At 37.1% G+C, this 15883-nt stretch overlaps 2 protein-coding genes across 2 annotated transcripts in view; one reads left to right on the forward strand and one right to left on the reverse strand.

Moving 5' to 3' along the window:
* On the forward strand, positions 1–825 carry LOC120417539 (histone deacetylase complex subunit SAP18). Its single transcript, XM_039579621.2, has 2 exons — positions 1–175; positions 247–825. The coding sequence occupies exons 1-2, from the start codon at positions 104–106 to the stop codon at positions 625–627; spliced, it is 453 nt and encodes a 150-aa protein (XP_039435555.1). The 5' UTR covers positions 1–103; the 3' UTR covers positions 628–825.
* The window catches only part of LOC120417538 (uncharacterized), a 27701-nt gene continuing 12638 nt past the window's right edge, over positions 821–15883 (reverse strand). Inside the window, exons 2-4 of the mRNA XM_052709641.1 lie at positions 5242–5334; positions 4478–4878; positions 821–1223 (exon numbers count right to left, since the gene is read on the reverse strand). Of these exons, the coding sequence (XP_052565601.1) occupies positions 1025–1223; positions 4478–4878; positions 5242–5334 (693 nt within the window). The 3' untranslated portion in view covers positions 821–1024. The remainder of the gene's footprint in view (positions 1224–4477; positions 4879–5241; positions 5335–15883) is intronic.

Raw genomic sequence — 15883 nt, forward strand, 5'->3', positions numbered from 1 at the left:
GAGCAAAGCCGCAAAGCGTCCGTACTTTTCGTATCGATTGCAGGAAATTATTTGTGGTTCTTTGCATTTACAAATTGTTATTAATCAGTCTACTCTTGCTAACATGGCCGGGCTGGAATCGATGATCGTGGAGGACAAATCGCAACAGGCGCAGAAAGCTGTGGATCGGGAAAAGGTGGGTCATTTTTCGGTTGTTCTGGGTTGGGGCAAATCATAACACTATTTTGGTTCGATTCCACCCGCCAGACGTGTCCGCTGCTGCTGCGCGTGTTCTGCTCAACCGGCCGGCACCACTCGGCTTCCGAGTACAACCACGGCAACGTGCCGACAAACGAGCTGCAGATCTACACCTGGATGGACGCGACGCTGCGCGAGCTGACCACGCTGGTGCGGGACGTGAACCCGGAGACGCGCCGCAAGGGAACCTACTTTGACTTTGCCATCGTATCGCCGGACCGCTCGTCCATGTACCGGATGCGCGAAATCGGCGTGACCTGTTCGGGGCAGAAGGGCGCGGACGACACCAAGACGCTGGGCCACGCAAAGTTCACCATCGGAGACTACATGGACATTAACATCACCCCGCCGAACCGGATGCCACCGCCGCGCCGTCCGAGGCCCTACTAGGGACGCGCGAACAGGCCCGGGGGTGGCGCTGTTGGCAACGGCAGGGGCCGCGGGTCGTGGTAAGACGAACAACTCATCGATGCATTTGGAATAGGAATCGTAAGTCTTTAACGAATAATTTCAATACTTGTACTGGCAACCCGCCAAGAATACCCTTCAACAATACCACATACTATGAAATGAAACTATTTGCTAATATTTGGATGGCTTCCGCCACGTTTTATTCAGTACAAAAGAAATCCTCGTAATTTTTATTACCAATTCTTCGTGAGTCTCCTCTGTCCACACAAGTTCTCGCTTGCTTCATTCGGAAATCTTAACTCGTAAAATGTAAAAAAAAATAAATACAATCCTAATGACAAAGATGCGCCACTAGGAGAAGAAATCAATCTCCATCCTAGTTTCTATAGTACTGCTGCTGCTGCTGTTGCTGGCCCTGCTGCTGCTGATTTGGCCGCTTCACCTTGTTCTTCAGCTGCAGCTCATCCTCCTCTTCCTCTTCCTCCTCGTCGCGCTTGTTCGGGTCGCACAGGATGCCGGTTTCGTAGGTGTACTCGCGCTTCTCGCCGTCCGGGTCGACGTAGCCGTAGCTTCCGCTGGAGATGAGAAATGGAAGGTGGGAAAAGGGCGAAAAAAAGGAGGTCGATTAGTGTGTTGCCAAGTAACATTTCAAAGTTAATAGTAGCGGGGGTTGCAAGTTGTTGATAAGGGATGGTTCATGCTTTTCAGGGGAAACTTATAATCAATTTGAAGGAACGTTGCAATTAAGTTTTAGTTATATGAGCATTTTTTGTACTTAATGTTAGAGAGTTGATGTCGAATGCAATCTCTGATTGCTTAATATAATTTTTGTTAAGTAGACCTTTTGAATAAATAGTTTAAAAATTAAGAATATTGTTATTAAAAAATCGGAGTGACTTTAATTGTCACTTTGTTTCTTACATGTTTTGGCCTAGAAGTGAGAAAATCTAATTGAATTTGTCGAATTGACCATTTGTATGGTTAGTTTCAATGTTTCACTTGAAAAATGTACAATTAAATGTTAATTGAACTAAGTTTATTCACTTTCAATAAAATATAGGTTTATAAATTTGGAGTTATGACAATAAAAAATCCCAATTTTCATCAAAATTAATTAAAAATTACATTTTTACAGCAAAATAATCAATTTTTTGTTGCCATCAATACCAATTTTGCACCATTTCAATTTGTTTTTCAAATATACCTAAAAACATGTTAATAATAAATATATAAATCTGAACATATTCTTGAATTTCGTTTCAATAACACTTAACCCTCTACTGCCCTAATTTTTTTCGAAAATTTTTATTTTTCCCGTGTTCAGGATGTCATTTTGAGCAACTTTTGTTCTACGAAAAACTTTACTTCTCTTGTTTTATGTTTTTCTTATTTCATTTTTAGTATTTTAATTTGCATTTATCTTGTTTAGTTTATGTTTGTTTTTGGTGGTATTTGGCCTACTCTACCACCTCCTATCATCACATTTTGCCTATCTAATTTTTTCATGTTTTTACAGTAAGTTTTTAAATTTTTTGCATGTTTTTCAGATTTTGTGCTATAAAATGGAACCATTATCATTAAAATTGTAAATAAATGCGTAGAGGCATAGTCTGGGGCACTAGAAAAATTACTGCATACTTCTTTTTACTTAAAATATAGGAAATGTTAGTAAAAAACACAGCCAAAGTTGACCCCTAAAAAAATTACATTTTAAAAAAACATTCAAAACAAGTCAAACTTCCAACCCTAAAATTTTCCAAAATTTTTAAAGTTCTTCTTTCCAATGCTTTTTGAAGATCAAAAATTGGTTGAAAAATTGATTTTTGGCGATTTTTTAAATCGAAGCCCGTCTAGAGGCGGGGTTGGGTTGTTAAGGGTCAAAATTGTTCAAAGAATAGGTTAATACAGCCAGATTTGAATCCATTTTCATTAAGATAAGCATGACACTTTGAGAGTATTTAAATAATGCCATTAATCGACGTTTTCATTAAAATAGTTAACTTGTTATATAAACTCTTCAAACTTGTTGAAAACTATTTCTTGAGATACTTTGCACACTTTTCTACCCAGCTTCCTGAGCTTATCCTGAGAACATCCAATGCTTGAAAAGGAATCTGTCACTAAATGGGACTGTTTGATATTTGAAAGAAACCTTTTGTCAACGATCATTTCCGAAAACTAAATTTGATCGCGACGGTCGGTGAACGTGAAAACAAGGACGAAACGAACGAGCACCACTCAAACAGCCGCCCGAACGAAACAACGTGCCATTTCTCTTTCTCTTGTTTTTCGTCTCTCTCTCTCTCTCTCTCTCTCTCTCTCTCTCTCTCTCTCTCTCTCTCTCTTCCTTGTATTCGCTGCGTTCTAACAGAAGCCATTTGAATGCAATCATGGTAGAGATGATCGGAATCTCGGTAGAAGGTCAAACGACCGTTCTCTGAGCAAATGTATTTCTAGAGGGAGGCCAATAAGTTATTGGCAATAACTGTATGAGTGACTTTGCGTAACATGACTCGTAAACGTAAAAGTGAAGACGGACCATTTTTCCAAAAACTATCGAAGCACATGTTCCAAAAACATGAAAAAAAAACTCGCAAAGGCATTCTAAATAAATGCACAGGTTCGTTTGATATATTTTAATAATCTGCTATTTTCTTAAATCATGTTTTTTCATGTTTTTACAGCAACTTTTTAAATTTTTTGTTTGTTTTTTTCACATTTTCTGCTATAGAATTTATTATTTAAATTTTAAAAAAATGCATAAATGCATAGTCTGAGACAATACAAAACAACTGCATACTTCTTTTTACTTAAAATATAAGAAATATTAGTGAAAACACTGCCAAAGTTGACCCCTGTAAACATTATTTTTTTTTAAACATTGGCAAAGTCACGTTAAACAAGTAAATCTATAAATATTTTCTATAATTTCATTGTTTAACATTGAAAATTGGAACAAAAATGTTTAAGGCTCTACCATTTATATACAGTAGACTCTCTGGTTGTCAATATCCAAGGGACCGTCGAGGCAGAGAATCATCAGTTTACAGAACGATGCAAAAGGAAGACTCGATTGAATTTTTTTTCTTGATACCCAGCTATGGGAGAGAATCATGGCAACGTCCAGCAAACAAAAACAAACTTATGTCAAATACGCTTCAAAACTTTATTTCGCGAAGAAAAATATCTATGCAAGCTATGAGAAAGTGAAATTATTGACAACCGGAAGAGATTTTTAAAGTAAACAGAATCCAAGGGACCGTCGAGGAAGAGATCCTTCAAGCAAGAGAAAATATCGAGGAATGAAGAGAATTGGAGTATGCAGATTGAAGGGACTGAAGAATTCATCGATAGATGGAGCAATATTGATATCGAGAAGTTCGACAGCCAGAGAGTCGACTGTAACAATATACCATGGGAAGGTAACTGAAAAACATATTTTTTGATGTGTTTTGAATTTTGATGACTTTTTTTTCAAAGAATTTCTTGCATATCTTTTATTTTTTTTACTGTGCTGAGCTAACTTGTCTCAAACTTTTGTTTTAATTTTATTGGTTAAGATTTGTTTAATTGGGAACGTTTTTTAACTCAGATCATGCAAGGTGTTTAGGTATTTCATACTTCAATTCGTTCATGCTTTTATCATGCTTTGGTTATATCATGCGTTGGATTTAAAAATTATTCCGGCTTCAAATGTTAGTTTAATGATATGAATATTGGTAACATTACCTAACTGGTCATTTTCATAAATAATTATACTTAAACAGCATAATATAACAGACTTCAAGTCGAACTCTTTTTCCGCAAAGCATTCCTCGCAATAACCTACCGTGTGACGCAGTCAATGCCGATGGTTTCCTCCTTGAAGGAACCGTCGTCGTTCTCGAAGCCCCACGTGATGCTGCCATCTTCGTGCTCTTCGCGCCACTTTCGCAGAATCTGCGCCACTGGCTTCTTGCGTCGGTCGTCCTCGGCCTGCTGGCGCTGGCTCGTCGGACGGTCCTCGTCGTAGTGCTGCTGCTGGATACGAGCCGGAGCTGGCCGCTGCTGGACGACCTGCTGGGGCGCGGGCCGGTACTGTTTGGGCGCGGGAACCGGCGCCGGTCGTTGCTGTGGTTGTTCCGGGGCCGCCAGGTTAAAGCGTTGCGCGTTCGAGGACAGTTCCTTTTCGGTCGAGAAGAACCGCTCCGGGATGGGCTGGGCCCGCGGAATCGGTGCCGGTCGGTTGTCCTGTGAGTTGAAGCGGGAAAGGATGTTCTGTTGAATGTCACGTTCGTCTAATTCATCGGGGATGGAGTGCTGTTGGGGAGGCGGACTGGGATGAGGAGGAGGAGCGGGTGAGGAATGGATGATGGGCAGGAAGGGGGCGGAATTTTCGTGGTGATGTTCTTCGTGCTCTTCGGTAACGGGTTTCGCTTCCGACTCGAAAAACTTGGGCGTGGAAAATTGGATCGGGATTTGTTGGTGGGGACGGATTGAGGAGGACGGGAAGCCGCCGCCGCCGCCACCACCGCCGTGGTTTGGCCGGCGAACGCGCAGGATTTGGGTTTGTGGGGGGAGCACTCGTTCCTCGCGAATCGGCACGCCACGTACTACGGGCAGCGGAATGGCCCCAGGGATGTTGATCCGAGGTGGGGCTGGCCCGTACTGGGCCGCTGCCAGGGACACGAGTCCCACGGCGAGAATCTGCGAGAGAGAGAAAAAAAAACGAATGATGCAATCAGTTACTGTAAAACAGATTCGTTTCGCCAATTCTTGGTAAAATGGCTTTGGGGGCCACCTTGAAATGAAATTGATATGCAAATTGGCAGAATTTAGAGACAGCAACTCGCGACTGGTCGCGTGGTTCTGTGAGCATTTCACAGCTGGGTGTAGACAATTGGGACACGGATACTGAGGTTGTTGCTTCGATCGGAATCTACTTGCGGGAATTGCTCAATTTTCGTAAGGCGTTGGCAGTGAACCGTTGAAGAAACGTTACTGTTAGTAGAACCACTCATTTGGCAAGTTGAACTTTTTTTGAATAAGCTAATAAAAAACAGCTTTATCTGATGTTATTCCATCTATGATCTAATGTTGGCATACCGGCATTTTGACGTTCAGTAGGAAGTGAGCAATCCAGTTTCTGTCAAAAATTTTGCAAGATGAATTTCTTAAAATAATAGTGATAAATTGAAAAGTGGATGAGAATAGGACCTAATCGTTAATCTGCCAAACCTGCGAAAATTTCCTCTATTTTTAATGACTTGAGTTTAAAATTATTTAATCTATTATTTAATTTAATATTTTTTGTCTCCACACTGAAGCAATTCTCTCAGATTTCGGTCATTCGATTTTTTTTTTGTATTTTTTAATCCGGCTAAAACTTTTCTGGTGCCTTAGGTATGCCCAAAGAAGCCATTTTGCATCATTAGTTTGTCCATATAATTTTCCATACAAATTTGGCAGCTGGCCATATAAAAATGATATACGAAAATTCAAAAATCTGTATCTGATACACGGTTAAAAAAAATGGTGATTTTTGTCACTAAAACTTGATTTGCAAAAAAAACACTATTTTTATTTTTTTTTTATTTTTTGATATGTTTTAGGGGACATCATATGCCAACTTTTCAGAAATTTCCTGGTTGTGCAAAACATCTTTGACCGAGTTATGAATTTTCGAATCAATACAGTAAAAAAAAAAACGAAATATTGATCGCAAAAATGTTTCAACTTCATTTTTCGATGAAAAATCAAATTTGCAATCAATAAGTACCGTAGTGAAATTTTCATAAAGTGCACCGTTTTCAAGTTATAGCCATTTTAGGTAACTTTTTTGAAAATAGTAGCTGTTTTCTTTTTTTTGCCTTTCTTACAAAAGAAAGGTTTAAGGTTTGCTTTTGGAAAAGCGCTTTTCTCAGAAATCTTAAAAAATTCGTGCATGGCGAGGATTCGTCCCAGGAAAAAATCCTATTACTAAATTGAAGGTTTAGATGCGCTCTTTCGATTGAATTTTGGCCCGAAACCCGGAACCCAAAGTCTGATTTTTGAGAGCTCTTTTTCTGAAATACATGAGCGATGTCTGTATCCGCTCTTAAAAATTTGTGTCTTCCATCACTGGAAAACCGCTCGTAAAACCCACAATTTTTATAAGTCAGATCTGTAGCCGTGGGGTCGGAGACGAACATTTTATTTTTCGATTCACAATTTTAGACCAGTAAATGTGGTCAAAGCCATTTTTAGCGGTATTTTTTGGACTATTTTACAGATAACACTATCAAATTAAAAGAACTCAGTTTCAAACAAAAAGCCATTCGAAAACATGCGCCATAAACCGCTTGGGCCCTAAATTTGAAGCTTTTCCAATATGTATTTCCAAATTTTTTTCCTATTAAATTTTTGGATTTATACAAAATCATATACTGAACATCAAATCGAAGTCCCGGCTCGTTCTCACTCGAAAGCTCGACAAGTCGTCAAGTCGAAGCTTCAACGCCAGCGCATTTACGCTTGCGCGTTTTACGCTGCGCGTGAAAGTGTTCTTACTGGCTTCTCATAATAGATCGACAAAGTGCAATAGCGCTACATATTTTTTTGAGTTAATCATAGACTAACAATAAAGACTGAGCACCCTTAATTTTTTTTTCTAATAATGTACCAATATGTTTTTCTTAATTAAATTTAAATATCTTGCGACAAATAATATACCCCTGAAATAAAAAAATGCCATTTGAGGTTTAGCCTAAAAAGAATCGAAGCTTTAGGTAAAATTCTCACTTGGTGGTATCATTATGTTTCTGAAAAATTAATTGCACCAATATATTTCTCGGAGTTTCATCATTTTGTAAGAAAGGCTCTATTTCTCCTCTGGTGATATTAAATCGGGATTTTTTTTAAATAAGTGCACATGTTTGCCCACTTTTGAAAAAAATATTTTTAAAGAGCTGAGAAAATTCTCTATATTTTCCTTTTTTGAACTTTGTTGATAGGACCTTTAGTTGCTGAGATATTGCCATGCAAAGGTTTCAAAAACACGAATATGGATATTTTTTAAGTCTCACCCAAACAACCCACCATTTTCTAACGTCAATATCTCAGCAACTAATGGTCCGATTTACATTGTTAAAATATGAAACATTCGTGATCTTTTCGAAAACAGTAATTTCAAAATTTTCAAATCGAGACTTACATTTCAGAAGGGTCTAACATACAATATTACGCCCTTTTGAAATGTTAGTCTTGATTTAAAAATTTAAGATATTGTTTTCGAAAAGATCGAAAAATTTTACGAATGTTTCATATTTTAACATTGTAAATCTCTTTAGAAAATGGTGGGTAGTTTGGGTGAGACTTAGAAAACATCAATTTTCGTGCTTTTAAACACTTGCATGGCAATGGAAAACTGCGACTATTTAAAAAAAAAGTTACCTGAAAATGGCTTTAACTTGAAAACGGTGCACTTTATGAAGATGTCACTAAAGTACTATTTGATTGCAAATTTGATTTTTCATCGAAAAATGAAGTTTACCGTGTATCATTTTTTCCGTGTGGTCGTTATCCATACCTACAACTTTGCCGAAGACACCAAATCGATCAAAAAATTCCTTCAAAAGATACAGGGGAAGTCAATTTCTTTGTGTTAAAACGAACGAAAGTAGAATGTAAAAATCAGGATGTCATGGTGAAGACGATTGGAGGTTTTCTGTCAGCTATCACAAACAATGTCGAAATTTCGCAAGCACATAGCTAAGCAAAGCTAAGAAATCCACTTGTACGACCCCGGGGTCTTTTGTGGTCTCTGTTGCAAGTTTCTGCTCATTTCTAGGCGTCCGAAGTTTATGTGTGGTGAGCAGAGCTGAAAATGTCAGGGGCCCTGACGCGAAAATCGGCGACGCATACACGGTTTTTTTCAGATCCATTCACTGAACCGCAAAACCGTGACATAAACAAACCTGACTCAGTCGTGAGTGCCCTAGCTCACTGAGCAGCTGCAATGCGAGGCAGTAGTCGACCAACGCTCATTCGACGTTGCACGCACACACATAGAGAAACAAGTTTTTACACAAAAAGTTGGTATTTATGCGTGGAAATGTAATTTTGAATATAAGTTATGGTTGTTTTAAGTGTTTTGCACAGTCTAGAACCATTCACTTGTTTAAAAATAGTCAAAATAGTGTTTAAAGAGGATTTTACGAGTCAGTCATACGACACGAATTGAGTGAGTTTAGCTCATTTTTTTCACGTCTCTCATTCTCCAGCAGCCGACCGGCACGAGTCAGGCGGCAGTGGTTGAACGGACACAGTAGGCTTACAGCCAAATGCTAACAGTGAACTGACATTTTGGTTTGCTTCATGTGTACGCTGGGTTGGAAACATTTGCAGGCCTGGTGGGGAGTCACTCAAAACCTCTTTTACGCAAGACTTTTTGTTTATAATATACAGTAGTTGTTCGGTAACTGGGCGTTGTTTAACTGGGCTGCTTTTAAGACCATTTTCATTTGGAACCCCGATCGTACAGGATTTCAAATGCAAGGCGGAGTTCCAAATTACTGTGGGCTTAACGGGGCGCTCGATAACTGGGCCGTAGCCCAGTTAAAAAGCAGACAAACGTCAAAAAACCAAAACAAACCGAAATCACCGAGGGGTTAATGGATGCAAAAATCATGTTCAACAAATAAAAAAACTTTTTTCAAACTTTTATGTAATTTCAAGTCACAATCAATGAAATATGAAAAGTAATCATTGTAAACAAATTTGAGTAACTTTTATTTTTATCATCAAATAAAAATTTCATCAAATAAATATTATGCATCGGAAGTCCCCTCGTTATTTTTCTTTCAGCCCAGTTACCGAAAAACTACTGTACAGACATCGTCTTTGAAGAAAATGGCATCCCTCTATACGGCTTTTTCGTTGCGATCAGGCCCGGCTATTTTTACCATAACTTTTAAACGGCTAAATGAAGCTGTAAAAATTTTACCTAAAAGTGAACCGAGTGGACCACCTCCGAATAAAATTCGTTCCGCCTTAGCCGAGATAATCAAGCATGTTTTTGATCAACATCCCCACACACGCACATTTATTCAGAATTTAATTCTGAGTCGATAAGCATAAATCAAGGTGGGTCTAGGAGGTCAAATTATAATGATCATTTCCAAGTGATTTTATAGCCTTTCCTCAGTGAGGATGGCAAAAAATGGGGTAAACACAGCAAAAACAATAAGAATGGCAAGTGAGACATATTTAGTCGATTGCAAAAGATGCATAAAAAGAGTCTTCGTCAATGGAAAAGGCTTGATTGGATTTACCTATAAATTGATAAAAAGGTTTTTTGTAGTTAGTTTTGTTTCTCTCACCCTTTAGCTTTATCCTTCAACGAAAAAAAAAGAACCGGTAGTCTTAAATTGCCGACTCTTGCTGTGTAACCCCATTTTCCGATCTTATGCAATGTTCCACCGGTGGAAGGTGGCCCGTTTCGATATTCCTTATATGCGCAGACTTGTACCGGTAGATCGGGACCACTTGCACTTTCACCGTTGTTGATCAGCTGGACCAGTTTCCAGACGACTTGTTCGAGTTTCGGGAGCGCAAACCAGATTTTGCGAGGATTTTTTCTTACGTAACTATGGCGATCACCGGCTAGGAGGGTTAAGGTACTGTGCTGTTTAAAAAAAAGTGCACCGACTCTTTCGGTGTACGAAGCAACTGGAACGAACACCGTTAGTTGAACCACCTACATGACTGTAATGCTCAAGTCGCCCCTACATGACTTAAATTCAACTGGAGGCGCTTCAAGTGCGACTAATTTTGGTCACCTTCCGTAATTAGGCAGGCGCTGCACGTGGCAATTGTCCCGAAACTACCGCGTTGCGGCCTGTAACGGTTCATTGACTTTGGTAGGCACAAGTGCAGCTGCGTGACCAATGAGCTGTAAAGTGTTCGTGGTGCGTTTTTTTTTAAACTGTGCCTTAGTTTCCAAGAAGAGGAAGCTATATTAGCTTAAAGCCACGACACAGTGTGTGTGGTTTTGGAATTGCGCAAATAATCGGTGCAGTGGTGTTGTTTTTTTTACATCTAGGAAGTGTGTCGGAGCTTTCTGAGGCGCAATTTTGTGGTTATTATGTGGCATCGTTTGGAAATTAATTAAAAATCAATTTGAAGCCATTGGCGCGCTGTCATGTTATGTGGAAAGTGGTTTTCCCAAAATTATGCTTTTGTTTAATTAAGACTTGTTGGCATGTCGATGTAACACTTCGATTGGCTGAACAATGCAGTAGAGAAACAATTATAACTACAAAAATGAAATATAACTTTTTGTTTCAATTCATTAGTAAATCAAATAAATCAGTTGACGAAGACTCAAATTCTGGTTTTTTCTTAGATGAAATTGTAAGAAATTTTCTGACCTTTTCGAAAAAAATATTTTCAGAACTGGACAATCATGGACACTATTTTAAAAAGTCAAAAACCGGTAGTTATCAGACATAGAGGAAATATACCCTATCTAATCAAACACCTATCTTCGTCATATGGAGAGTTTGATGCTCGAATTAAGCTCCAAAAATACTATTTAAGCTATAAACTTACCAGCAAAAGCACCGCCTCGAGTAAGCACGCAAATTTATGCCATTTACTGGTCAAAAAGATCAAATTTAATGCACTTTTGATCATAATTTCTATTTTGCGAGACAATTTCTCATCATTTTGGTGGCACACACATCCACACGCAAGATCAGAGGTTAACTGCTTAACGAAAGTCGCCATCAATATCTTTTCACTTGCGCATGTTCTTTCGCACATTAGTTAGTCACTCACTTGAAAAATAATCCCGAAAAATGTAAATAATTAGCAAGCGCCGCCATCAACAAAACTAACGCGCTAACTCATCTGATGTTTGAATTTTGACTACCCATTCCAATCGAAGGCCGAAGAAAACCGAGCGAGGAGCGAAGGCAAATAAAGAACAAAGGGTGGCCACCAACACCACCAGCAGCGCTTGTGGTGTTGCCAGGAAACTTTCGCTATAAATGCTACTTTTCGTGAGTGTTCGCTTATAATTTCATCAATTTTGGCAGCACTAAGCAGACCCAAAATAGCGCTGGAAGAAAAAAAGAACTAAGCTGAAAATAGAAAAATGGGCGTGGCCCAATGCACTCGACTGATTAGAATGCATTTTTGAAATATTTTTTTTAAATGCTTGTAAAAGGAATAGCATAACTTTTAATAAAAGTGAAAATAAACAGAAATGTTCACAAAAAGTTGCTCTACTCGTTGGTGTACTTGGTTTTAGTGAATTTCAAGGAACAATCCAGATTATCCAGCATCATTCAAACGCGACCGCTTATTAGGCTTAAAATGGGCATATTTCCCCTAATTTAACTTTGAATGGTTATTTTTTGAAAATCGTGCATTTAAGGGGTTACATACATGTAGAAAATCACAAAATTTCATATTACATAAAATTTATTGAAACCGCTAAAAAGATGATTTGCAATCACCAATAGAAGGTTTCATGAAGATATTACATGATTAAACTGAGTTAGAGACGATTTTAAGATCAACATTTTGCCGTGCGCAAAGCGGACTGTCAAACCTTCTGAGCGTTTTTCTCGAAACACCGAGTTGATTTACGGGTGCCACGATATCTCGAGATGGAATAGACCAAAATGGCAGAAATTCGGGGTGATGACTCTCAAGACTTATCCTGTGTGCATGACGAAGCCCGATTTTGAATTTTTGCTTTTTAAAAAATACAGAAATCAAGAATTGATGATTTTTTATATAAAAAAAAACACAAAAATATTTTTATCTGTTTTTAAAATAAGTTTTTTTTTTAAATCGGTCTTCGTCATGCACACAGGACCGGTTTAACGAGTCTTCACCAAAATTTTGAGCCGATTTGGTCAAGGCAGTGTTGAGATAACGTGGCAAACGTTTTTTGAAACGGCTAACTTCAAAAAGCTATATCTCGGTAAATATACAACCAAATGTGTTTTGATTATAGATGAAAATGTACATTTTAATGCCCTGAAAACAGATTTTAATTAAATTTAGTGTGTGCTCACGCCAACCCCTGACTTTTTTGTCGATTTACATGTATGTAACCCCTTAATCAAAACACTTGTAAAGTACTTTTCGATTGAGGTTTTGCAGCGCGACTGTGTTTCAAATGTAGGTGGCGCCAAAATGAGGTTACTTGCCAAAAATCGCATTCCTTTCTGCTGTATTGAAGAACAAAAGCGCTTATTTCTCATGATTCCCTGCATCAATCATTATGAAACTGTTTGCAAAAGACGAGAAAAAAATTTTTCCTTTAAAATAATGAACATCAATTTTTGGGCGCGCAAAAATTTGTGAACTTTTTCTTTAAAAATCATGTTTCAGAACACGAAAAAATTAGTTTCCCCATATATATCAATGAAATAAACAGTGATATAGTTGATAACAGATGTGTTAACGTACATTCAACATTTTTTATTAATTTTTGACAGACTTTCTTGCCAAATAGTCCAAATTACTATCTTTTTATAAATTTACTGTTTTCTCATAGAAAAATCAAACAAATTTTGGAAAGTTGTACACCAAATTGTTGTAAATAATTTTTCTCATCCGAATCCGGCATAAGTTTTGTAAAAATGTTGATTATGGAGGAAAAAACACATTTTTTCAAAAAATCATAGGTTTAAGCTATTTGTTCATAGGTGGCGACATGTGTCTTTTAGCTTTGCTGCAAATCCTCTATAGAGAATTTGCAGCAAAGCAAAAAGACACATGTCGCCACCTATGAACAAATATCGTAAATCTATGATTTTTCGAAAAAAATTGTTTTTACCTTCAAAATCAACATTTTTATTAAACTTATGCCGGATTTGGATGAGAAAAATTATTTCCAACAATTTGGTGTACAACTTTCCAATATTTGTTTGATTTTTCTATGAGAAAATTGTAAATTTAGTAAAAGATAGTAATTTGAACTATTTGGCAACAAAGTCTGTCAAAAATCAATAAAAATTGTTAAATATACGTTAACACATCTGTTATCAACTATATCACTGTTTATTTCATTGATATATATGGGGAAACTAATTTTTTCGTGTTCTGAAACATGATTTTTAAAGAAAAAGTTCACAAATTTTTGCGCGCCCAAAAATTGATGTTCATTATAGAGGATTTGCAGCAAAGCTGAAAGACACATGTCGCCACCTATGAACAAATAGCGTAAACCGATGATTTTTTGAAAAAATGTATTTTTTCCTTCATAATCAACATTTTTATAAAACTTATGCAGGATTCGGTTGAGAAAAATTAATTCCAACAATTTGGTGTATAACTTTCCAACATTTGTTTGATTTTTCTATGAGAAAACTGTATATTTAGAAAAAGATAGTAATTTGGACTATTTGGCAAGAAAATCTGTAAAAAAACAATGAAAATTGTTGGATATATGTTACCACTTCTGTTATCAACTATATAACTGTTTATTTCATTTATATATACGGGGAAACTCATTTTTTCGTGTTCCAAAACATGTTTTTAAAAGAAAAAGTTCACAAATTTTTGCGCGCCCAAAAATTGATGTTTATTATTTTGAAGCAAAAAAATTTTCCCGTCTTTTGCAACCAGTTTCATTAAGATTGATGCAGGGAATCATGAGAAATAAGCGATTTTGTTCTTCAATTCAGCAGAAAGAAATACGATTTTTGGCAAGTAACCTCATTTTGGCGCCACCTACATTTGAAACACAGTCGCGCTGCAAAACCTCAATTGCAAATTCGATTTTACATAAAAAAAATGAGGTCAAATAATTTTAAGTACAAGTTTTTTTTACAAAAAAAAAACGCTATAAAAAATTATAACATGTCGAAAAAATTTTGGTCTATACTTCTGAATGGTTTAAAAGATTCAGGGGTTTGTCCAGGGGGGCGACATCTTTATCTCAGTACAGGCAGCTCAACCGTAGCCAAAACAAGCTGTCAATTACGGCACCAGAATTCGCGATTAAAAGCTCAAAAATTTCGACAGATGGCGCAAAGCATCGAAGAATGACGATTCAAATTTTCGCTGTTCGGTTACATAGGAATGCAAACTTAAAATTGAATTTACAGCTCTTAGAACAACTTTTGAGAAAAAATTCAAGTAGTACGAGTGTAAACTTTTTGCCCTCTATAAACTAACGCAGTAAAAAAAATTGAAAAAAAACGCTGGAAATTAACAAAACAGAATTCGCATACATAACCTCAAAGGGCGGAAATATCAATCGACATTATTCGCTCTGTTCTGCTACTCAACACTAGGTGTCGCATGTCGTTTGGCTCTTGAACGGCAATAAAAGGGAGCTGACATTTATCACACGAACCATTTAACTTAGCGACTTGTCATTTGACTTTTACTATAGAAATTCAGAAGCGAAGAAATTCAGAAGTTGTGTTACTAAAAAAAATATTTGAATTATAAAAAAATATTTTGGTTTTTAGAGAATTTGCAGCAAAGCTAAAAGACACATGTCGCCACCTATGAACGAATAGCGTAAACCTGTGATTTTTCGAAAAAATGTGTTTTTACCTTCAAAATCAACATTTTTATAAAACTCATGCCGGATTCGGATGAGAAAAATTATTTCCAAAAATTTGGTGTACAACTTTCTAATATATGTTTGATTTTTCTATGAGAAAATTGTAAATTTAGAAATAGATAGTAATTTGGACTATTTGGCAACAAAGTCTGTCAAAAATCAATAAAAATGGTTAAATATACGTTAACACATCTGTTATCAACTATATAGCTATATATTTCATTGATATATACCGGGAAACTCATTTTTTCGTGTTCTGAAACATGTTTTTTGAAGAAAAAGTTCACAATTTTTTGCGCGCCCAAAAATTGATGTTCATTATTTTAAAGTAAAATTTTTTTCTCGTCTTTTGCAACCAATTTCATTAAGATTGATGCAGGGAATCATGAGAAATAAGCGATTTTGTTCTTCAATCCAGCAGAAAGGAATACAATTTTTGGCAAGTAACCTCATTTTGGCGCCACCTACATTTGAAACACAGTCGCGCTGCAAAACCTCATTACTGTGCGCAGTTTGCACGCGATATTAATCTCAACCCCCCAAGTTGGCTGCCGTTATCATCCTCCTGGGTTTGTCCCCTAAACATATAAAAAAATATCCAGAAATTAATAAAATACGGATATTGGGAAATCACATTTTTTTCGTGTACCTACAACTTTGACGAAGACACGAAATCAATCA

The sequence above is a fragment of the Culex pipiens genome, chromosome 3 (assembly GCF_016801865.2).
Source record: "Culex pipiens pallens isolate TS chromosome 3, TS_CPP_V2, whole genome shotgun sequence".
Taxonomy (NCBI): Eukaryota; Metazoa; Arthropoda; class Insecta; order Diptera; family Culicidae; genus Culex; species Culex pipiens.